The sequence below is a fragment of the Danio aesculapii genome, chromosome 2 (assembly GCF_903798145.1).
Source record: "Danio aesculapii chromosome 2, fDanAes4.1, whole genome shotgun sequence".
In the NCBI taxonomy this organism is placed as follows: domain Eukaryota; kingdom Metazoa; phylum Chordata; class Actinopteri; order Cypriniformes; family Danionidae; genus Danio; species Danio aesculapii.
Window position 1 is genome coordinate 37902243 of NC_079436.1, and position 25106 is coordinate 37927348.

Consider the following 25106-nt stretch of genomic DNA (forward strand, 5'->3'; position numbering starts at 1 on the left):
TAAAAACAAGCACAGTGATCTTGAACACTGAAACAAAATCTATACAATTATGTTGAAATGTTGTAGTGTGGAATTTTCTTCTGAAATATTTTGCATAAATTTAAATGTATTATCTTTCCATTTCTAAAGATGTTCTGTGACTAAAATATTATTTTATTTAATATATCTGTTTAATAAATCTGTTTTCTTCAAATGCACCAATATTACCCATATTCACTGAGAAATGGAACAAAATATTCATTTTCAAAATGGGGCATACTCATTTATGCTAAGCACTGTACATATTCCCCTCTAGTTCACAGTCTGAGAAGAGATTGATGGGAGGGTTGGGGATGAATGCCTTTAATTGAGATCGTAATTTCTAATATAACAGCTTTTTTGACTGTTTTATTGCTGAGCAACAAAAAAAAGCAAACTAAAATTAAATGTTTCATTTAAATGTAAATTAATCCAGTAATACAGTATTTTTTCAAAAATACTGTAAATACTGTTAATCTATGGACAGAGAACAATGCCAAAGACATCAGCGAGACATCAAATCAAGGCAAAAACAGGTGCAGCTTGACTCATGTATTCGGCTTTGAACTCCATTCTGTTCTAAATGGGATTGTATTTTGTTATTACAGCATTAGTTAATATAAAGCAATTATTAATAGTTATTTTTAATATTATTAATAATTACCCATGGCAACTTTAATTTAATACGGTTTGGTAAATTTACCTTCGGCCCACAGCCCTCAATGAAGTTTTCTTTTTGGCTTTTCATAAGAAAAAGTTTGGGAACCCCTGCTTTTATTTATCTATCAAAATGCGAAACATGTAATGATAAAATATCACCAGTAGGTGGGAGTGTTGAACCTTGGCACTTACAGACTGAAGACATGATAATCCTGTTTTTTCTGTTTGTTTTACATACAGTGATATTTACTGCTGTACGTCATAAATCATAGGGTATTAAATCATAAAACTATAAATCTTATTATCTTTTTTTTAACTATAAGTCTTTTTTTTAAACATAACATAAAAGGCAAATTACACCCCTGGCGCTACGTTCATATTTTTCCATCAAGTGTAAATGAATCATTCTGTCATGCTTGTTTGCTTTAGAGCAATGCTTTGACCAGTTCCACAAAGAGACAGATGGTAAACACCGAACAAATGTCGAGCAGAACCATTAATTAAAATTACCTAAATAAAACATCAAACTAAACAATAGTTTAGTAGTTAGGGAGGGGGAAACTGGCAGATGAAGAAGCCTATGTTCTGTCCACAAGGAAGGTCGAGCAAAAAAGGTCGTCAGCAAGGCCATGAAGTTCGTGAATCTGAAGGGAGCGGGATGGGCTAAATGGAGGAGGGAGGGATTTTTACTATCCAGTTTTTTGGCAACTCCGATCGAGCGACCACGTCTACAACTAAGAGAAAGGGGCTGCTGTGCATAAGAAGCCGGAGATTTTATTGAACTAGAAAAATAAGACAAAGATATATTTGCCAATGATAGCTTGTCTGTTTTTATAATGCGTTCTATCGGTGCTCCATTTTAGCGCCCAGTGCATGAAATTATGATTTTTAGGCTATAGAGTTCCAGTCAGTGCAATGCAACGGTAATCTATCGCAGTTATTGTTTACATGTTGATAAACGTCTGTATTCTCCCGCTTTTCTGGAGAAACCAAAGTACTCGTCGAGTTTGTACCACTATTGTGGTAGGCACTATTTTTTTAAATCGTTTTTTTTATTTCGACAGTAACAAAGTGCTGTCAAACTTTATTACGAGTAATTTTTCAACAAAGGACGAAAAATGATTTGGAGCGGGTTCACGAGGCTGTTGCTTCTAATATTTGTGTGCGCGCACAGATCGTCCTCCAAACAAGATATGAAACCTGAGGTAAGTATCATGCATTATTATTACCTAAACTGATATTTATCACTGATAATAAGTGGGAATACGTCTAGATATAATGAGCATTTAAATATGTTTCATCTCTAAGGAACGATACATGACTACAACTCAGTAATTCATGCTAAAAGAAAAACTTTATTTAAAATGAAATAAAATAAAAACAGATAAAAACAAACTTTACATATCACTTCAATTGTATAATGTTTGTGCTAAAAGACATAAATATGTCTTTGTGTTAATAAAGTTAAAAAAGCCACTTTCCCCCAAAACAATATGTCTATATGGATTAGGTTTACTTTGGCAATTGTTACTGTATAACACACAACTATTAGACTTGCATGTCAAACTGTGTGACCTTCACTAAAGTAGGTCAATGCTTGGCTAGCAAAAACAGATTGTGTGTGTATGAAACTCAGACATTAGGAAGGCTAATAATTGAGGGTTCTTGAATTAAAGGCTAAATTGTTTGAATCTCATACATTAAAAAAAAAAAAAAAACAGACAACAAAATCTGGATATAAGAAACTATATCTGCTGAAGAATAACCTATGTATTGTGATTTAACATTTGTAGTGCCGATGAAAGGGAAAAAAATATATTGTGGTCTTAATGTATTCTGATTTAAATAATAATAATAACATTAACGTTTAAAAATCAGAAATTATCTGATATTTAAATATTAATCTGAAATTTGAGTGGAAATTGAACTCAGTTTATGAAAACAAAGTCATCATACATTAACTATGCTTTAAAATGGGCATAACTTTCGTTTATAAAAATGTGACATTAAAGAAATTCTAAACGAAAACAGCAAATTTTATAGCGCTATAAGTAACATGATCATTTCCATTCTAGTTGCAGGGTGGAAACCATACAGGATATATCCATATATGGATTTGATTAAACTTATGAGGCTCTGAAATTTTATCATCTGTCAGTCCCAAGTATTATTGTCACAGATGTTTAGTTTTAAGAAACTCCGATCTCTCTGCTCTGTGATCAAAGTAAACACTGTGGAGGAGTCTGAATTAAGGTCAAGTGAGAGACCGCAGATACTGAAAGATGCTGAGGATGCAAAAAAGAAGGGCCGATTACCGAAAACAGGAAGAAAAGTCATGACTGTAATGTTGTGGTCACAGGGTGGATGGATATGCTGAGGATGAGTTTGGGGGCAATAGGTTTTTCGGCTCCTATAAGCTGCAGGATTTAATGGATGACATCTGTCCTCAGTTACGGTCAGAAGAGAGAGGAGGGGTTTAGACAGAGTAAATAAAAAATATCTCCATATGGGCTCTTTTTCTTCCTCTCCTTCTCCATTTTGGCTACCAGGAAGTTATCACAATCCCGCAGGAAGTTCTCCCAATTCCTTAAGGATTTCCTTTTGCTATATAGACTCATGCACACCTGTTTTTAAACAATACTAGTGTCTGTGTCCGCCTCCAATTGTTGTGAAATCCACATCACAATGATATTTTTGATGCAAGTCATCTGATGAGTTGCATTAATGATTGCATAAAACCACATTGCTGGACATGCATTTGCTCACATATGGCTAGTGACATCCTTCATAGGACAGAACCACAGGAAATGGCCCGGGGATTTTTTATTACCACATGGCTTCAGAGCAGATGTGCGATGATGCCAACGGTTGGTGATGTAGTGTCAGAGTTTGAGGAAGGAAGTGGGATGTGGAAGGGGGTGGCATGTTGGAGAATACAGACAATGAGATGGGGGGAAAATGGGATTGATGTTTTCAGGCAGGAAACGCAGTGGGTGTGAATGATGCAATTCTGCATAAAGAATAGAAGGTATTGTAGGCTGAAAAGTGATGTCATTTTAGAAAAGAGAGACTAACAGAAATGAAAGGCTGAATTTGACTACAAATTGTCCAGTTGCTGGGCACAATCTGAAAATTAGGTCATTTACAAAGTAAAATCTTTTTTTGGATTCTTTTCTTGGATGTTTGAAACTAGTAGTCATTGAACTGCAATTTACAAGTATTCATGTACTATGGATGTCAACGGCTACTAGTTGTCAACATTCTACAAAATATATTTTGTCTTAAATATGAACAAAAACATTTTTTTTTCATTTTTTGAGTTTATTTTGGATTCCTTAAAGACTGAACAACCATCAAGCTCTTAGCAATAAGTGGTTTCAGAAAGGAACACTCACCGGCCACTTTATTAGGTACACCTAGTACCAGGATGGACCCCGCTTTTGCCTTCAGAACTGCCTTAATCCTTTGTGGCATAGATTCAACAAGGTATTAGAAATATTCCTCAGAGATTTTGGTCCATATTGACATGATAGCATCATGCAGTTGTTGCATATTTGCCGGCTGCACATCCATGATACAAATCTCTCGTTCCATCACATCCCAATGGTGCTCTATTGGATTAAGATCTGGTGACTTTGGAGGCCATTTGAGTACAGTGAACTCATTGTCATGTTTAAGAAACCAGTCTGAGATGATTCGTGCTCTGTGACATGGCGCATTATCCTGCTGGAAGTAGCCATCAGAAAATGGGTACACTGTGGTCATAAAGGGATGGACATGGTCAGCAACAATACTCAGGTAGGCTGTGGTGTTGACACGATGCTCAATTGGTACTAATGGGCCCAAAGTGTGCCAAGAAAATATCCCCCACACCATTACACCACCACCACCAGCCTGAAATGTTGATACAAGGCAGGATGGATCCATGCTTTCATGTTGTTGATGCCAAATTCTGACCCCACCATCTGAATGTTGCAGCTGAAAAATCGAGACTCATCAGGTCAGGCAACGTTCTTCCAATATTCTGTTGTTCAATTTTGGTGAACCTGTGCGAATTGTAGCCTCAGTTTCTTGTTTTTAGCTGACAGGAGTGGCAACCGGTGGGGTCTTCTGCTGCTGTAGACCATCCTCTGACCTCTGGCATCAACAAGGCCTTTGTGCCCACAGAACTGCCGCTCACTGGATATTTTCTTTTTTCAGACCATTCTCTGTTATCCCTAGAGATGGTTGTGCATGAATATCCCAGTAGATCAGCAATTTCTGAAATACTCAGACCAGCCCATCTGGCACTAACAACCATGCCACATTCAAAGTCACTTAAATCACCTTTCTTCCCTATTCTGATGCTCGGTTTAAACTGTAGCAGATCGTCTTGACCATGTTTACATGCCTTAATGCATTGAGTTTCTGGCATTTGATTAGCTGATTAAAAATTTGCATTGAGCAGTTGGACAGCCGTACCTAATAAAGTGGCCAGTGAGTGTATATCTAGATAAGAAAATCTAAATCCCAACTGCTTTTTTATTTTAATCTACCAATAATGCCACATTTTACCTCACAAAACATATATTTTTTCTCAAACAGCTAAGGGTCCTGCGTGTTAAATTTGACCTATTAAAAATTATAATTACAAATCTGGGGACAAACATCTGCAAGTATGATTATATCTGGTATATTACAGAACACCAAACCACAAGTAAAAGTATTGTTACATAAATGACAATTGGCACAATAAAAAATGTCAATTGTCAAGTGTAAATTAAACGCAAGGAAGTTTGGGCTGCCATAGTGTATACATTTGTATACTAACGACCAATGTTGTTATTGGTAAACTCCACTTACATTATGCATTTCTTTTTAAGTATTTCGCTATTGGTGTCATGGTGTTGATACATTTATCCAGCTGTTGAGTTTCATTAGCGTAACCTGAGCAGCTGAACTGCATTTTTAAGATTTGGCTTCATTGCATTTGGATTCACCACACGCTCACCCAGATTCTGTGTTATTCCATTGGCCCAGAGTAAATGGAAGTTGTGACTCATTTTCCTTTAAAATTGCATGTCTTTCTCTCAGCCTCTCAACACAAAATGGTGCCTATTGCTCCTTTGTATATAAAGTAATAGAAAAGGTCATGCATGCTGTCACAATAACTCATGAACTATTTTTCATGCATCATGGCCAAGCCAAAATGGAGGTGATAACTGAATTTATTCAATAAAATTTGCAAGTTATGACAGAGTTGAGATCTTTATGTTAGATATTTACGTTTTGGATCTTTTACATAAGATTTGATATTTGGTGTTCACACTTGCAGTTCAGGTCTCTTGGTTAGTTTGCGCCAGACCAAAAATGTATTTAGTCCTGGCAAGCTTAGTGGTAGTTTTTAAAGGGGTAGTTCACCCAAAAATGAAAATTTGGCCTTTTACTCTTACTTTTACCCCCCTTTTACTATTTGGGTTTCTTTCATCTGTTGAACACAAAAGAAGTTATTTTGAAAAGTCCTGGTTGCTTAGACCCATTAACTTCCATGGAATTTTTTTTCCTACTGTGGAAGTCAATGTGTGCCAGCAACCAGCATTCGTCAAAATATCTTCTTTTGTGAGATAAAAAAAAAGGAGGAAACTCAAAGGTTTAAAACCACCAAGGCAGAGTAAATGATAAAGTAACTTTCATTTTTGAGTGAGCTAACCTATTAATACCGAAAGATACAAATTTAGTGGTGGAATTTACAGAACATTATATTTTATCAGTTATGAATAACTTGTGAAGAGCTTAAAATATGAGTAAAACATGCATTTACACTACCTGACAAAATCTTGTCGTTCCCAAGAGCAACAAATAAAACCTGACTTCTAGTTTCGAAAAGTTGATTTTTCAGATGAATCATCTGTTGATCTGCATCCCAATCATCACAAATACTGCAGAAGGTCTATTGGAACCCGCATGGACCCAAGATTCTCATAGAAATCTGTCAAGTTTGGTGAAAGAAAAATCATGGTTTGGGGTTACATTCAGTATGGGGGCGTGCGAAAGATCTGCAGAGTGGAGGGCAACATCAACAGCTTGAGGTATCAAGACATTTGTGTTGCCCATAACATTACAAACCACAGGGAGAGGGCACATTCTTCAGCAGGATTGCACTCCTCATACTTCAGTCTCCACATCAAAGGTCCTGAAAGCAAAGAAGGTCAAGGTGCTCCAGGATTGGCCAGCCTAGTCACGAGACATGAACATTATTAAGCATGTCTGGGGTAAGATGGAGGAGGCATTGAAGATAAATCCAAAGAATCTTGATGAACTCTGGGAGTCCTGCAAGAATGCTTTCTTTGCCATTCCAGATTATTAATAAGCTATTTGAGTCATTGCAGAGATGTATGGATGCAGTCCTCCAAGCTCATTGGAGTCATACACAATATTAATTCTCTTTCCACTGCACCATGACTTTATATTCTATACTGTTCATTATTTCTGTTAAGTGACATGACTTTTGTCTAAGCAAAGTCAGAGCTTACTGTCCTAATTAAATAATTAAAAATCAAGGCATGATCATATTTTATTTTGGTAAAATAAGCGTAAGGCCCTTGCTTTTCATATAAGCGACTTCTGATACCAAATGATCAGCTTGAAGTCAAGTTATTATTTGTTGTTCCTAAAACTTGGATAGGCAACATGACTTTGTCGGGTGGTGTTTAAGGCTGAACTGAATGATAATGGACAACAATGTGACTGAAAAATCAGAGGGCTTCATGTTCTTTTATGGTTGTTTATAGTTGGTTTTGGCAAGTTTAGTGATTAGATTAACCGTTGTGGACTGCTGTCTTGAATTCAACATGAATAAAACGAATACGTCTTTTCAGTGTGCAATACCTGAGAAGTTGGCCTAGATATGTGTGTGTTGCTGTGCTTCTCGTCTGGTGTGTGACCCCTTTATGCTCAAATTGTTTGGATGATGTCATGAAATTGGATGCTATAACAAAGATTAACAGTTCAATTGGTATGTTGAATACATGAATGTTCAAAACCTAAACCTCTCTCCCCTTGATTCTTGGTATAATGACAGTCATAGACAGGTCATCAAATACACTTTAGTGTAGTATAAAAGCAAAAGATTGCACTGCATAATTTACATGAATCATGCATTAAAACTGTATACAACTTGGAGAAGAACAAGTAAACATCCTTTACTTTATAGGTTCTCTTTTCATGGAAAAAAACTTCCTCTGTGTGGAAGCCAGGATGTACTGGCAGACTGTTGAGAAATCCAGTTTAGAAGTTGTTTTTGAGAGATGCGAGAAATGTTGAGCAACAGCAAAGACTTCACACATGATGTTTGCCCTGCTTTAATTCTCTACACATTATTCATTCATCAGAATGGATGTAAAGTAATAGTCTACCCAAAAATTAAAAGTACTCCATAATTTACCCACCCTCAAGCCATCATATTTGACTTTATTCTGCCAGATGAACACAGTCAGAGTAGTTTTAAAGGGCCATGAAACCCCCTCCTCTTTCTGTTCAAATCTCCCTCAGAATTTAAAAAAAAAATGCCTCATGATGGGCGTGGAATGCTGCGAGCAGAGGGAGGAGTGGGTGTGGCCGGCAGAGCAGGGGAGAAAGAGGGGAGCGAACAACTGTAGTCAGTTGGCTCACAAAATGAGACACAAACTGTGATGAGACGCATGATCTTATAGTTCACGAAGTTAAAATGTAAATAAATAAACATTAATTAATTGTCCTGCTACACATGTTATTCATAATTTCATATACACATAACCACAATTTATATCATTATAAATATAATTATGTATATATAAACACTATAAATGAGGAGGACTTCTGTCCTCCTCAAGCCCCTGGTCTGAATGAAGACACAGTGGATAGCAGTGCAGCAGGTCTCTTGTCCTGTCTATTTCAACCATTAGCCCTGCCAGTAACCTGGAGGATTTTAAACATAGGCAAACACAGCAGCATGGATATAGATGATGTGTCTGAATGGTAAGGAACTCAACTGATAAAATACAAAGTCCGCCATTCTCCAGTTCTCGCACAGCTCTCGCGACAAAAATGTTTGCTGCAAACCAACATCGGCCCTGACAGCATCGCGGGGAAAAACATGCAACAAATCCCGTGGATCATGGAAACAAACGCATACGACCCTTCATGAACGGCTAAATACTGCGTGCTGTATGCGGAGTCCGTGGACGCGGTCTAACCTAGTAATAGGGTCTTACAGCTTGGCAGGTCTCCTCATAGGATAAGAAAACTCCGCTACGAATAATAATGAGAAACCTATGCGTCACTACTCCACTAGCAGATTCGCACTATATCACTGATTTTGATCCCGCCCACAAAATTATTTTCCCCCTGGAAGATGAAATTAGCAGACAAAAACTCAAAATTATTCAGTTTTTCCCCACAATTAAAGCTGACAGGTGCTAAAGGTGTTTTAACTGATGCTCAACACACAAATCTGTTAAAATCTCAAAAAAGTACTCAAGGGTTTTTTGAACCTTTAACATTATGCTGGCTCTTCAATGGTGTGTAATGGTGTTAGATAACTGTTTTTTAATTTGAAGCTTTCATAAGCGCATTCTCCCCATGTTGGCGTGGGTTTCCTCCGGGTGCTCCGATTTCCCCCACAGTTTAAAGACATGCGCTATAAGTGAATTGAACAAACTAAGTTGGCCGTAGTGTATGCGTGTATGAGTGTTCCCCACCACTGGGTTGCAGCTGGAAGGGCATTCGCGACATAAAACATATGCTTGAATAGTTGGTGGTTCATTCCACTGTGGCCACCTCTGAAATAGAGCCTAAGCCGTAGGAAAATTAATGATATTTGATGCATTTAACGTAAAGTATACACTCTCATAAGCATTCATAAACTGGTCATCACTCAGCAAATTGTGATTCATTTTAGTTCAGTTACAGTGAATGGATGCAATGAATCTCCGCCATCCCCCACCAATCCATAACCCATAAACCGTCTTCTTACCCTCATATGGATGTAACACACTGAACCTTTGTTTGAGCGGAGACTGAGTCACAGGCAGCCAAAGAAACTGCACTATTCAGTGTCAGATGATAGAGAAGAATTGTGGAAGTTAAGAAATATCACAGCCCCATAGACTGGTATAGAGACTGAGACAAAAAGAAGAAAATAGAGTGCAGGAACTAAGTAAATAGAGGAATAAAAGGCTCAAGAAAACAGCAAGTTCTTAAAAGGAAAAACAAAATTTCCAGGATTACATCAACTTGGAACTCAGGCTCTGAAGCATCTGACTGCGCACGTAATCCTGTCTGCTGCCAAAACGCACGCTCAAAAACACATTCAGCCAGAGAGCACCATAATAAACATTAAATATGCTGATCATGCAGAGGAACCTCTGTCTGTTGACACTTTAGTCACAAAGACTGCACATGCGCCGACTGCCAAGTCATGTGAGCCACATGTTTTTCTGCATTGAACTAGTGTGCTGAGGCCCCACAGGGTGTGTGTCTACATTGTTTTCCTTCATTCCTGCAGCAGCATGTGAGAAAAGCGGGAAAGAGGGAGTCGTGGAGGAGGTAGAGAAAGGGGGGATTTACAGGATAAGGGCTTCATCTCTGTGGTTTCAATGGCATTAACCAGAAATTCCCTGGGAAATTACTGACTGACAGTTTGGTTTAACTGGAGACAGTATCTGTCTCCCTGAGGGAGTCACAGACAGATAACACTTCACCTTTCATTATCTCATCTATCATCCTATATTGCTGCAAAAAGAAATGCATTTGGGCCGTCACTGACTTGGTTTCAAGAAAGAGATAATGCAGCTTCTTCCTTTCACCACATAGAAAAGCAAGGTCATAAATCAGTCTAGGCACGCTCTTGATATATTACTTTGTTTAGACGTACTTGTTAAGTGAATTTCGAATAAATCCCAGTGCTTCAAATGCATTGTTTCATCAATTGTGGTAAGGATCCCTGCCCGATCCCTTGGGTTTGAGAGTTTCACTCTCTGTTTTACCAACACTAAATGAAGCTGTTAGTAATCTAGAAAATATGTGTTTGAATATCAAGATACTAGATTGAGGTCAGCACATTTTCAACAACAAGGCTACACTTATTTGATCAAACTCGAAATTCTTATTTAGAATGCTATTCATTTACAAGAACTGTCTGTTAATGCATTCATTTTCCTTCAGCTTAGTCCGCCAACTTATCCAGTATATGTTTTACACAGTGCATTTTCAGCTGTAACCTAGTACTGGGAAACATCCATACACACTCATTGACACACATACACTTCAGTCAATTTAGTTTATTCAATTCATCTATAGCATGTCTTTGGACTATGAGGGAAGCCAGAGCACCGGAAGGAAACCCACTGACCCAGCTGGGACTCGAACCAGTGACCTTCTTGCTGTGAGGTGACAGTGCTAACCACTGAGCCACTGTGTTGCCCGTTTAGTAATTTAATTCATTGTAAAATAAATTTTTTGGCTGTGCCACGGACTTAAGTGAAGGGGGGGGGGGGGGGGTGTTGGGGGGGTTTGTGACTTTAGGTGTCTGTACTGTGTTGTTAGTAACTGTATTATGGAGCAGGTTTCAGGTGGCCGCTGCGATCTGACACTATACCTAAGTTGGCGACCCGTCAGTGTTTCAACAAGCTGAGGACCCCGGTTGAGTGAGGGGTGGAGGTGATTTGGGAATGTGGTTGTGAAATTACGGGAGTTTTCTGGGAGAAACAACAAAACGGGAGGGTGGCGGGAGATGGGTCTGAAATACGGGAAACTCCTGGGAAAAACTGGAAATCCATCCTACTATGGAAGTCAACAGTTACAGGGTAGGGTTGCACCAGCTGTTCATAAGTTCTTTCTTAAACTGGAACGTAGTTCACTCTAGGGCCTTAGTAACTACTAAATTTGTTCTCAATTCAGTTGCACCACATGTTCTTAAGGCAAACTGTAGTTAGTAGGTTGTAAGCTCTCCGTAAAGTCATGCATAGTCGTAAAGTCATAGGTGATGCCATTGAATGAAACTCAAAGGCAGAGATCCTCAATGTAAGCCCATTGTAACCTTTGATTTGGCCCACCATCTCATCTGAGAATGATAGAGAGGGTTGGGGCAATGCCTTTAACAGAGATCGTCATTTCTAATTTGACCAAACCTTTTTTTTTTTTTTATTCATTTTATTGCACTACAGAAAAGCAAATTGAAATGACATGATTCAATTAAATATAAATGAATCTATATTTACTATATAACTATATTTACCTTCGGCCCACTAGCCTCCATAAAGTTTGGTTTTTGGCCCTTCACAAAAAAAAGTTTGGGCACCCCTGCTCAAAGGTATGAAACTACTTGAGGGTGTGCAAATGAGTATATTTTCATCTATGGCTTTAACGTTTGAATGACACTCTTTTCATTAAAAGCAAGTCATTTGGTGTCATACAATAAAACTAACATCTGTGCAACATGATTTCCTCATGGCCCACAACTCAAAAAAAAGACTAAACATAAGATCGCTGTCTATTTACAAACAACTTTGTCTCTCTTTCCCTCTCATTTCAGGCATGGCTACAGCAGTATGGTTACTTGCCCCCTGGCGATCTGCGCACACATACGGCCCGCTCTCCTCAGTCTGTCCCGTCTGCCATTGCTGCCATGCAGAGATTCTACGGCCTGACAGTCACCGGCAGCTTGGATGCCAATACTCTAGAGTAAGTCAGCTTTCCAACATGACAGCTACAATGTATTATTTAGTCCAATTAATGTTGCCATGTCCAGGGTTGAACTTCTTTGAAATATATATATACGTTAAACGTCAAAATATATGATGCCTTATTTCCTCCACGGGATCAGTCTTGCATTTTCTGAACACCTGTGGCTAGTTCAGGAGATTCAAGAGCTTACAGATATCTCTGTGGAACTATTTTGGCCCATCAGTTATGCGGTTGTTAGTTATGGAAGGAGGGAATGGAAAAAGTACGGCATTGTGTCAGCAATCCTCCACTGGTGCGCAATGAGGCACGGAAGATGTAGAATATATGAGGACAGAAATTAACGGATACCCTGTCCAAAATGGCTGAAATTAAATCTGTTGTGTGGTGGATGATCTAATGTATTGGATGCTGATTGCCAGGGCAATGAAGAGGCCCCGCTGTGGCGTCCCAGACAAGTTTGGAGCCGAACTGAAGAGCAACCTGAGAAAGAAGCGCTACGCCATCCAGGGACTGAAATGGGACAAAAATGACATCACATTCTGGTAAGAAAGTCCTTTCTGTAGCATTTGAAAGTGTATTTAGGTCAATTTAGGTGCACAAATCACATTCAAAAACCATTACCGGTTAATTGAGGTTTGCTGTCATAAACGTTTAGATATGGCTGTGGCCTGTGCTTTAGTAAATATGCAGCACACTTATGGAAAAGTCATCTTTGGCCTTGCTGTATGATTCTGCTCCGCTGCAGCCAGGGCCAAAATTCCTGTGTGACTTGTCTGTAATGTAAATCATTTTTTTCTCTCCCTCTACTGCCTATATTCCCCCTTTTTCCTATGGCCTACTTTTTCTCCAATTCACCCTTTCTTATCTCTTTCACAGCATACAGAACTACACGCCAAAGGTTGGGGAATACGAGACATTTGAGGCCATCAGAAAAGCCTTCAAAGTGTGGGAAAGCGTTACGCCTTTGCGATTCAGAGAGATCCCTTACAGTGACATCAGAGACAAAGTTGAAGACTTTGCAGACATCATGCTCTTCTTCGCTGATGGCTTTCATGGTGATGCCAGTCCGTTTGATGGAGAAGGAGGTTTCTTAGCCCATGCTTACTTCCCAGGGAATGGCATAGGAGGGGATACGCACTTCGACGCAGCTGAGCCTTGGACTATTGGCAACCGAGATTTGCTGGGTAAGAAGAACAAACACCTCAAGTCAGTGAAAACACTCTAGACCTCCAAGGGGTTTCACTTGTTTGTGTCAGTTTGGATGATGGGTCCTGTTTAGACATGCTCAAATGAGTTCAGATCAACTGAATATATGTGTGAAAAGGAGGAAGGCAAGTCCAAGCAAGTATTGGGTTGTGCACGCTACTGAACTGGATTGAATCAGCCTTACCTTTCAGTGACAATGTTTTGAACCTCTTGATTTATTCATGCTTTGTCATTTCCCTGTTGTGGTCTGAATGCCAAAAAACAAGTTCTGTAAGAAAGGAACAGTTGTTCTCCCTTAGCAGCCATTCACTCGAAATAGTTGTTGGTAATGTGCAGTACACAATTATACTGAATGTTATTTAAGGTTAGCCAGTCTGACCTGTGCTTATATTCTACTTTCTCTCAGGTAATGATGTGTTCCTGGTGGCTGTGCATGAACTGGGTCATGCTTTGGGAATGGAGCATTCAAGCGACCCGTCTGCCATCATGGCTCCCTTCTACCAGTGGATGGACACAGACAACTTTGTGCTTCCTGAAGATGACCGGAAAGGCATTCAGCAGCTTTATGGTAAAAGCATCAAGATTAACAGAACTGTGTTCACAACAATTGGGGTTGTTATCAGTAACTAAACCAAGGAACATTAGGCCAGGGGTGCCCAAACTTTTTCTTATGAAGGGCCAAAAACCAAACTTTATTAAGGCTAGTGGGCCGAAGGTAAATATAGTTGCCATATAATTTCCTAACTTATTTAATCATATTTAAAAATAACATTGCTTTATATTAACTAATACAGTGTATTTATTTTTTTTTTTTACATTTTACACTGAACTTATAGTAAAAACAGAAATATCTAATTTATAACAGAAATGGAGTTACACTAGTTTGTGCCTTGATTTGCTCGCTGATGTCTTCTGCAAAGTTCTCTATTCATCGAGTGACAGCATTTACGCATTAAAAACTCAGATTTATGTATTTTTAATTGAAACATGTAATTTTAATTTGCTTTCTGTAGTGAAATAAACAAACAAACAAAAAATGTTGGGTCAAATGAGAAATAATGATCTCTGTTGCGCCAACCCGCTCTATCATTCTTAGATGGGATGTTGAGCCAAATCAAAGGTTACAAGGGACTTGGGCATTTCGGCATTAGGCTTAGGCCTTATAAGGGTTCATTTGTTACATTTTGAGAACATTACATATATTATCTAATGCTAAGTTGTATCTGTTAAATACAGATGTTTTCTTTAAGCATGAAACCATATTACACTAATGTACTAAATGTATACAAAAAATTTGACAACACAAATGATCTATTAAAGTTGGCGTAGATTACTTATTTAATTTAGTGCTGAGAAAGCTACTCTTAAAATGAAAGGAACTAAATTAGCATGGACAAATTACACTTCTTTTACTTTACGGATAAAACTGTCTGCAAAAATGAATAAATATTCATGCAAACTATGCATTAAACTGAACATTAGGCATTGAAGTATTGAACTGGGGTGCGTTTCCCTAACAACAACGTAACTCGCGGCTGAACTATCTTAGTACGATGCATCGTTTGGGAAAAGAACGATGTAATGACAAGTGCTTCCCAAAACGGTAGTTGCTTTATCACAGAACCATTGTTTTAACCTTGTTAGTTACATCGTAAAATGTCCATAATGATGCTCTAAACAGGGTGGAGTAACAACTTTTTGTGTGCATATTTTATTGTTTTACATGCATTAAAAAAAATTACAATATTACTTTTGGTAAAAACATGCACTCTTTTTCAATATTAGTTGAATATATTGAGTAAATATGTAAACGGGTCATATAGGACCTGTTTCCTTTACAAATATCATTGAGAATATGCCATATTCTATTCTAAAACATAAAACCACTTAACACATATTATAATTTCATATATAAACCATATAAATCGGTAATGGTAGTAATTCACAGGCCATTTATTAAGAAAAGAAAACATCCTACTTCATAATAATAATTATTATTATTATTTATTTTTTATTATTATTAATATTATTGTTACGTAGGATATTGTTTATTTAATTTATTTGAAAAGTCTACTTTTCAACTTTGACACAATCAAACCACTGCAGAAATGTTCTAACCAACAGGCCCATGTCATATACAGTATATATATACATTTCTTAATAAATAAACTACTAAAAATTAAAACCATTTTATGCAATTAAAGAAATTAAAACCAACTTATGCTATACATGTTTGTTTTCACAAGCTTTGGAGACGTAACGTAAATTCTGCTTTAAATAACAGGTCACCTATAGCTTTCGTCATGAGCCACGCCTGCGTTCAGTGCACTACAAAAGGAACACAATTGCCAATATGAAGATCACTAAAACTGAACTGTAAAAATAATTTGAAAGCAAACTACATCTAAGAGAGATAACTTAAATGTCCATGTTTTTTTTTTTTATCATTTCAAGTTTAAATGTTGGAACGTTTAAATTGAATAGGGCATAGGGGGATAACTGGGAATAAAACACAATCAGGAACTATGCTTCTAACTACAGCTCAAGAGGAGTAGTTGAAAATGTACAAGTTAGCTTTGCAGTTTGTGAATGTTTGTTGTATTGATGGATTTGGGAAACGCCAAATCAACGAACTATGTTTGTAACGATGAAACTTGCGACCTTAGTTGGCTAACGATGGTTTTCAGAAACGTACCCCTGTACAGTAAAATCCAATAATGGAGCAGTATATTATTTCAAATTAATTCTCAGTTCAACCACATGGTGAAAAATAATAGTCAAGTACAGCATTTATTTACATATTAAGAGGCTTTTGTCAATCAGTTATTTACACAGACCAATGCAAACCATCTAATTCACTTAAATATATATGTTTTTTATTTTATCTCTGCAGGACCAGGGTCTGGAGGACATCCTCGACCCCCCGTCACCCCTGAGACGCCCCATCACACTCCATACCCCACACCATACAGGCCCGGTGGACCCTCCTATGGTCCTAACATCTGCGAGGGTCATTTTGACACCATTGGCATTTTCAGAGGAGAAATGTTTGTGTTTAAGGTACTGATGGACTATGTGCTGCATTATTTTTGGAATATTGACTAGGAGATTTTTTGTTCATTATGGTTCCTGTCTCTGTGTTTTAGGGTAAGTGGTTCTGGCGCGTTCGCAATAATCAAGTTATGGAAAACTACCCAATGCCAATTGGACACTTCTGGAGAGGTCTGCCTACTGACATTAATGCTGCATATGAAAGAGAAGATGGCAAATTTGTCTTCTTTAAAGGTACTAGTTGTCTTTTATCGCTTGAATTCAGTGGAGGATTTGCTTATCGACCCAGAAATACTACATTTGTCATGTCTGGTTTGCAGGGGACAGGCATTGGGTGTTCACGGAGTCAAACTTAGAGTCAGGTTACCCGAAGGTTTTGGGAGAACTGGGCACTGGTGTACCAAAAGACAAACTGGACGCAGCTCTCCTCTACACGCCTACAGGCTACACCTACTTCTTCAGAGGAAACAAGTCAGTAGCTTTGATGTCCCATAATATAAAGCATGAGCACAAAGGGAGCATAGATCTGAAACTGCTGCTTATCTTTTATCAGATATTATCGTTACAATGAAGACACGCACTCAGTGGACCCAGATTACCCCAAACCCATTAGTAAATGGCAAGGCGTTCCAGACAACATAAAGGCTGCCTTCATGAGTCGAGATCAAGGTAAGCCCTTCACTTTCCAGCTGTTATACAGAATAAAAGTTTTATTTATGAGCCGATTTTCTATTCTAACATGGTCGTTCTTTGACTATTCTGTGTTTTAGTATAGTGTCAGTCAGTCATATGATAATCTGTAACTACATATAGGGCCCTATCATATACCCGGCGCAATAAGGCTCAAGATGTGTTTGGCGCGATTTGTTGCTATTTTCAGACCAGCGCAACCCTAATTTTCACATATTACGCCACGTTGTTTAAATAGTAAATTCATTTGAGCCACTTTGTGAACTCATGGGCGTGCCGGTCTATAAAGGAGGTGTGTTAAGGCACAGTTGACGCGTTGCTATTTTAAGAAACTGAAATCGACTGCGCTATTGACCAAGTAAAGGCTGGTCTAAAATCCAGTGCAGAGTGCTTTAGTTATGCGTCCATGCAGGTTCAAACGCTTAATACACACAGGATGTACAGCAATACACAAATATCTTAACATATGAAAAAAATAAAGGATTAAAATGTTACAAAAATTTTTATTTTCTACATAGATATAAAAAAACACTGCCTCCATGCCTTCTTTATGTCCGGGGGCTTTTTTCAGTTCATTTGTAACAACTTGCTTTAGTATAATGTTATTATTATTATTAATATTAGCAGTATTATTTATTATATGCATATTATATTTGTTTTAATAAAAACAAGTTCAGATTTGTCCACCTGTCGGGTTTTAGAGACATATGCATCACAATATAGGGCATAAGAATAGGACATGTATTTAGATATAACTTAAGTTTTTTGACCACACTTATTGTTATTATTGTTCATTTACTTGTTTGCTGGAAATTAGAACTATATTTAGAAATAGTTTTGAAACAAATCTTTGCGCTTAACAAACAAAATTAAATATGCAGGCTAATGGATGTCTTCAGTAGACATACTGTACTGTGCGTACAACAAGTAAAGAGTAAAAGTAAAGAGGCCGAATGGAAGAGGCTTGTTCTGCAGATGGTTTGTTTAACTGTTTTCTCGCTAGTGAAGCATTCAGTTTTTCCATTTAGTTTTACAAAGTCTGTCATGTAAATAGTAAATGCACGATGGTGGCATGCAACTGACTCTTAAAGGGAATGTTAGACGAGACTCTGATTGGTTTTAAGCACGTTAAGCTCAAAACACAACCATAACTCATTAAGAGAATTAGCACTAGATGTGTGAACCTATACTGGTCTTAAGGTTCGGTTACAATTATCATGCCATCGGTTCGGTTCAATTCGATATCTCGGTGCATCACGGTGCATTGACGACACTTTCCATACACAGTGTTGTATTTTGGGGGTGGCTATAACAAGTGTCTGTATAAACACACACACACAGCACCACACTGTCTCTCATTCACACACATACACAAACATAGACAGCACCAAACTAACACACACATGCACGCACACACGCACACTCACACACACGCCGCGCGCGCTTGCTTGCTCATATATATTGTGAAAGTGCCCACTCCTAAAATTACACCAGAGTTACCGACCGCTGCCGCAATTTATTCGGAAATTTATTCCCACACCGCATGAAATCTGGTCGGGTCCCGCAACAATGCACAGGTAGAGCCGCGGGAACGCATACAGCCGAGAGGAAAAAAGAGGGGAGGAAGAGTTACGCCAGCAGCCGAGAGGAAAAGTCACGCCAGCCAGTGAAATGGGCCACAGTGAGAGTGAGAGTGAGAGAGAGAGAGAGAGAGAGAGAGAGAGAGAGAGAGAGAGAGAGAGAGAGAGAGAAATGGAGTACTTTCATTCCCTCAATCGCAGACAAATAGGGGCTTCTGCTGTAAGTGCCAGCGAAAGACTTTCCAGAAAACACACACACAGTGAAATTTTTAAGTAGTTGGCGCCTGTAGTGTTGTAAATACCTGCGCTCGCATCACTCGCGACAGAGCGCATATAAGATAATTGATGTCAGTACATAATAACCGGTTATCATTATTACTGAACCGATACCAAATTGTCAGCGTCTGCATCGCGGTACACCGAAGAAACAATTAATATAGACACCCCTAATAAGCACAACCCTGTTAGACCATGAGCCGTGGCGCAAACCATCTTTTCCCATCCTTAAAATAGCAAAAGTGGATTCAGACATGCCCTTAATGCTTTTGCACCATTCGCTTTAGACTTTTCGTCTAGAACGTTAAAATAGAGCCCCATAATGTCCTAACCATAAACAGCACAGTTCTAAAAAACAAACGGTGTGTTTTAAACTGGAATCATTGGATAACCAGTCTAAGCCACATCAAATTCCCTGATTTTCACCAACTAAAAAGCTGAATTTAAATGACCTGTCCACCTTATGTTTCACAACCATTGTAACTTAAATGGCTCAAGACTTTTAGTCTTATTCACTTCCAATCATTTTCTACTGCAAAACTTGTGCTGATGTTTTAAGATATTTGATTGCCAGTCAACAAGCATTAAAATGAATAAAATGGGGGAAAAAAACATACTGAAAAACTACATTAAAAAATAAAAAAATCCATGAACTTGACAAAAAATACATACAACTCCCTGACTTTCAATGTCTGAAATAGAGCTTATACAATTCCATAAAATTCAAGAACTTCCAAGACCTGTGGGAACCCTGGATAACGTATTATAAGACTTTAATAATCATAGCGCCACTCCAAAACACTAATTAATTGTACTTTTAAAACTTTATAGTTTGCCACAATCCTTCAAACCACTGTTTTATCCAATTTTTAACAAAAATCTTTTTAGTTGTTTCAAATATAATACAATTCACAATCACTTCAATAATCACTTATTCTTTCATACATTTTAAAACAAGCACTTTGTTCCATTCATAATGTCAGGAACACTGAATAACGGAACATTATGTTAAAAAAAGAAAAGAAAAGTGTATTTAAAGTCTAGAACTTTACTTGCATTTTATAAGCTCTCCCAGCAAGCATGTTTTGTTTTTTAAAGATGTCTAATAGATGTCTAAACATAATTGTTTTGGTTAAAACAAGACTAAATTTGGGCTGTCAGTGTAAATCTGATAGACGTCCAAGAATAGGTCAAAACTAGACTAGTCATCAAATAAACAGAAATGAATGACTACACATATAAAGTCTGTTTAATCTGTCTGTTTTGGGCTTTTCTTGCATGTCCATTAGATTATTCACTGACAGCCCAAGTTTAGCCTTGTTTTAGCCAAGCTGTCTATGTTTAGATGTCTATTAGACGTCTATTAAACACAAAATTGTTTGCTGGGCTCTCTCTGTCTCTCTCTATAGAATCAATTTGGGTGTTCATTAGTGTGAACACCCAAAATAGAACGTCTGGTGTTTGACCTACTGATATAAGCATTCATCACTTGTCGCATTGTGCCTCAATAGGTGAAAGTCTGGCCGGTTTCACTTCCTGACCCTCATTTCCTCTATTCTAATATTTCCCTGCCTCTCTTCATTGTCCTGTCCAGGACAAGATATTTATTAAAGAAAAACTGTAGTCAGGATGTTAGCTTTGAGCCAAAGATCACCACAACACAGTCCTGACCTTTTCTCTCTTAAATTACACAGGTTATACCTACTTCTACAAAGCCAACAAGTACTGGAAGTTTAACAACCAGTTATTGAAAGTGGAGCCTGGATACCCCAAATCAGCACTTAAGGATTGGATGGGCTGCCCTAATGAAGACTCCAATACAGGTGGTGGTGGAAGTGACCGAGACCGGGAACGTGAGAGAGAACGCGAGCGCGAAAGGGAGCGGGAGAGGGAGCGTGCACGAGAGCGTGAACGTGAACAAGACCGCACAAACGAGGTGGACAAGACTGAGGAAGAGGGCAAAAAGGAGGAGACAGAAGTGCTCATAATCGAGGTTGAAGATGCACCCAGCAGCAGAGGAGGAGCAGCTGCCGTGGTGGTACCACTCATGCTGTTGGTCTGCGTCATTTTTACACTTGGCGCACTTCTCTTCTTCCGCAGGTACGGCACACCGAGACGCTTGCTCTACTGCCAACGCTCCCTACTGGACAAGGTTTAAACGTTTAAGAAGGGATCACAGAAAAAAGGGAAGGGGAGGAGAGAATTGAGAATACAGAAGACGGGGACTTATTAGCGAAGCAACACCAAGAAGTGAAACTCAAGGTTTCCACCCAAAAGGGAGACCTTTTTTTGTTTACTTTCGAAATGATGCCACTCAGAATCTCTGCATTTGAATATTTCCTAATTAGTGGTCTTGAATGTTTTGCTTTCACACCTGTGCCGAGCTCTTCCTGCACGCTGTACAAAGGCATATGGTACCCCCCCCACCCCACTCTATCACTTCATCTCTCCCCTCTTCTTCTCTCAGCATCTTTCCCTTCTGGTGTAGCCAATGACGCCAGCTCATCGCTGTTTGTTTAACCTCTTGTAAATGTCATTTTAAAGTTGTGATTGTTTCTGTATGTCCAACTTATTGTGAAGTCTTACCCTCTGTCAAAACAAAACAAAAGCCAGATCAGAAGACTTTGTATTTACTCAGGTTGCAGCTGAAGCTTAGCACATTACCAGCAGCCTCATGCAACCTTAAAGTGCCCTTATTATGCTTTTTCAAGGTCTACAACAGTAGTTGAATATGCTTGTGACATCAAAAACACGTTCATATTCATATTCATGTTTCATATTAACCTCAATTATCTAAGCGTCTTAAACAGTTTGTTCAAAGAATAGTTTTCAGTTTCCTTAATTCTGCTAGAATACTCTCCTTTGATTGGTCAAAAATGGATTTACTACATCTGAATTTCAGAGGTTTCCTCAATCATCAGCGAGTGTGAATGGTGTCAATACTACCATATCAATTCAAACTAAGTCCAAGCATGAAAAATCAATGGAACTAGTTGATCAAGACACCATCACAACTATGATTTGAGCTTAGAAATTGCTAAACCTTGACAATGTCGCCTACACAAACCAGCTACAGTGTTTAAGGGACCAAGTAGACATTTGTGGACATCCAATGAAGACTATAGGCTGGCATTATAACTAGTGTTTCAAAATCAGGGTTTCTGCTGTTTCATTAGGGCATATTTAGGACATTTTTTAGACATTTTGAGGACCAGTATGAATGAAATTTCAGACTTAAACAGGATTAAATGGTAAGGATTTTTTTCTAAGGGTCTGGTTGGGTCAATGGATTCCCCATACTTAAAATAATGTGTTACTATACATGCATTTTTTTCAACAAAGTTTTTTTTATTAATATAGTTAAACCATATTGGCCTGATTGGGTAGATTTACATGGACAAAGGAAAATGTTTAAAATTATTTAAGACCTACAACACAATATTTTTGTAGATTTATGACTTTTTAAGGCCTAAAATTTCGTTTTTTGAAATTTAAGACATCACAAAACTTTAAGACCCCACAGACTCCCTGAAAATAACGTCATGCACTTTCATTTTTAAAACGACACAGAACTTTGTAGAAAAATCATAATAGGGGCACTTTAATCACACACCAAAGAAGAGAAATTACAGTGATGGAAAATCTTAAACCATGAAAACTTGATGCATGATGCAAGAACCTTAAAAAGATGGCCAAAGGGTGGTGTTTTACCATGGTATTCTCTTTAGTTCCATTTAAATCCATGAAAAATGCATGAACATAGTAATCACTTCATACCATGGTATTGCCATCTCTAAACCTTAGTGCTGCCACTTGCACAGTAACCAAAATGCACAAGATATCATGAAAAATGGTTTGCATTGGCTCATGAATAGTCATTTTTCACTAAATAAACACAGGGTCCATTCTCACCCCATGCAGCTCCATCTCAGGTTAAAGACCAAAGTCATGTGCCATTCCAAAGACAATTGATCCTTCTCCCACTAACAATGCCTGCAAACAAAGCTGTGCTGTCTGTCTGTGTGTGTGTGTGTCCTCCAGTAGTATGGCTTTATATTGTACTGTATTTTAAATAATTACTATTATTGATAATGATGATGTCGTTATCATTATGATTATTACTATTGTTATTGTTCTCCGTGTAAAGAATGTGTTTTTTTATTGAATTGTCATTAAAAATGTCCTGCTGGACAGGCAATAATGTATGTCTTATGAAGTGGCCTTAATTTAGGAGAAACTGAATGAATGGGTGGGTTTGTATTTTTTGAAATTAAATAAATCTTTAAATATGACATTTTCACTGCTTGTGTTTACAATTATTGATAACTTGTGGTGCTTTTTTTTTAAATGGGGATTTTGAAGTTGTAATTAAAAACAATAATGATAATAATATTTAAATGATGATGATCATCTAAAAATAATTGTGCTTGTTTCAAACCTTTTTTTATGTTCAAGTCAAAATAAACTATTTTGTAAGTTTTCTTTGCTGTCAGATTTTTTTTTAACCGTTTATATCAACTAACCATTCAGATAATGTGATATAGTTCACAAAGAAATCATATCTTGGGCACCTTTTTCTGAATCTTACGTCCTTACAAAGCTGTATACATGCTTTCTTTGTGGTCGTTAAAAATTCCCAGGATGTCCTTTAAAAAAGAGTAGGGGTTTAACCCCCGCATCCTAGCCAAATTTGCCCACTGGCCTCTGTCCATCATGGCCTTCTTACCTTCCCCATTTCATAATTAGCTTCATCACTCCTAATCTGTCTCCTCGCAACCAATCAGCTGGTGTGTGGTCTGGTGCAATATGGCTGTGGTCACATCATCTCGCTGCACACTGGTGGTGGATGAGGAGATTCCCCCAAAAATGTCTAAAACACTGAGTGTCCAGAAAAGCGCTATATAATATAAGGAATTATTTATTTCCATGTTCTGAACTCTTGTAATTCAACTATGCCTAGATATACAGTATCTGGATTTTGATTCTAAGGCATCCTTAAGTATTACATTTTAGTTTGCATTTTCAAAAATATAATGATACTAGGATGCGATTTTTTAAATAGTTTAAAGATAAACAAAAAAGAACCAAGGGGAAATGTAATGTAATCTGATTGCAATAGACAGCAATGGAATCATGTCATCAGTATCAGACTACACTATCCAAGTAATCTACTAGCACTGTTCTATTGTGTAATGTACCATTACACCAGAATAATTCTATTATTTCTCTTCATTATTTGACATACTTACCGTACTCACTCCTAAACATTAGCGTGGTGAAAGGAAATTCGAATCGCCGTCCCAAACTCCAGCTGCTCCTCTTCACCTGCATTCGAATCCAAGACTACTTGCAGTCCTCAGCCATACTTTCCAAACTTCTCTTAACCCAGAGAGTCGACCTGTAAAACACACATCTCAAATTAACTCATCTGGACTTTTGATTTTCACACAAATTAACGATGCACCCACAAACGATTTTTTAAAATCTTGCATAGAATCACCTTTATTTAGAAGTCATTTCACTCCATACTTTTCTCTCCTCCCTTTTACTGGCACTCGGAAACACTTGGCCATATAAATGGGACGGAAAAAGCAGGCTAGGTCCAAGGATTAACTGAAACCAGGAATGATTATAATTCTGCAAACCCTTTTGGCACTGTTCGCAAGGAAACATATCTCTGTTATAATGCAAGAGTGTGCGTCTTTTGGGGATAATTACACTTCCAGATACCGACTGAGACTCAATCATATGCACAAATGAGAAAAGAGACTCAAATCAGTGTGTTGGTGTCCATTTTTACAAAGAGAGCTGAATGTACTTTGCTCTTTGGAGTAAATGTCTGAAGATGGATAACGTTTTGGCTCTCTGGATCGAGTCACGAGCTTTAGGGAGGCGGACGCTTTCGAAGGCCAGCGATCAAGG

At 38.0% G+C, this 25106-nt stretch overlaps 1 protein-coding gene across 1 annotated transcript; it reads left to right on the forward strand.

The window, feature by feature from the left end:
• The first annotated feature begins 1381 nt into the window (after positions 1 to 1381).
• On the forward strand, positions 1382 to 23665 carry mmp14b (matrix metallopeptidase 14b (membrane-inserted)). The gene is made up of 10 exons (XM_056479008.1): positions 1382 to 1883; positions 12230 to 12378; positions 12801 to 12923; positions 13258 to 13565; positions 13994 to 14155; positions 16481 to 16647; positions 16734 to 16872; positions 16959 to 17109; positions 17192 to 17307; positions 20879 to 23665. The coding sequence occupies exons 1-10, from the start codon at positions 1797 to 1799 to the stop codon at positions 21340 to 21342; spliced, it is 1866 nt and encodes a 621-aa protein (XP_056334983.1). The 5' UTR covers positions 1382 to 1796; the 3' UTR covers positions 21343 to 23665.
• The last annotated feature ends 1441 nt before the right edge of the window (positions 23666 to 25106 follow it).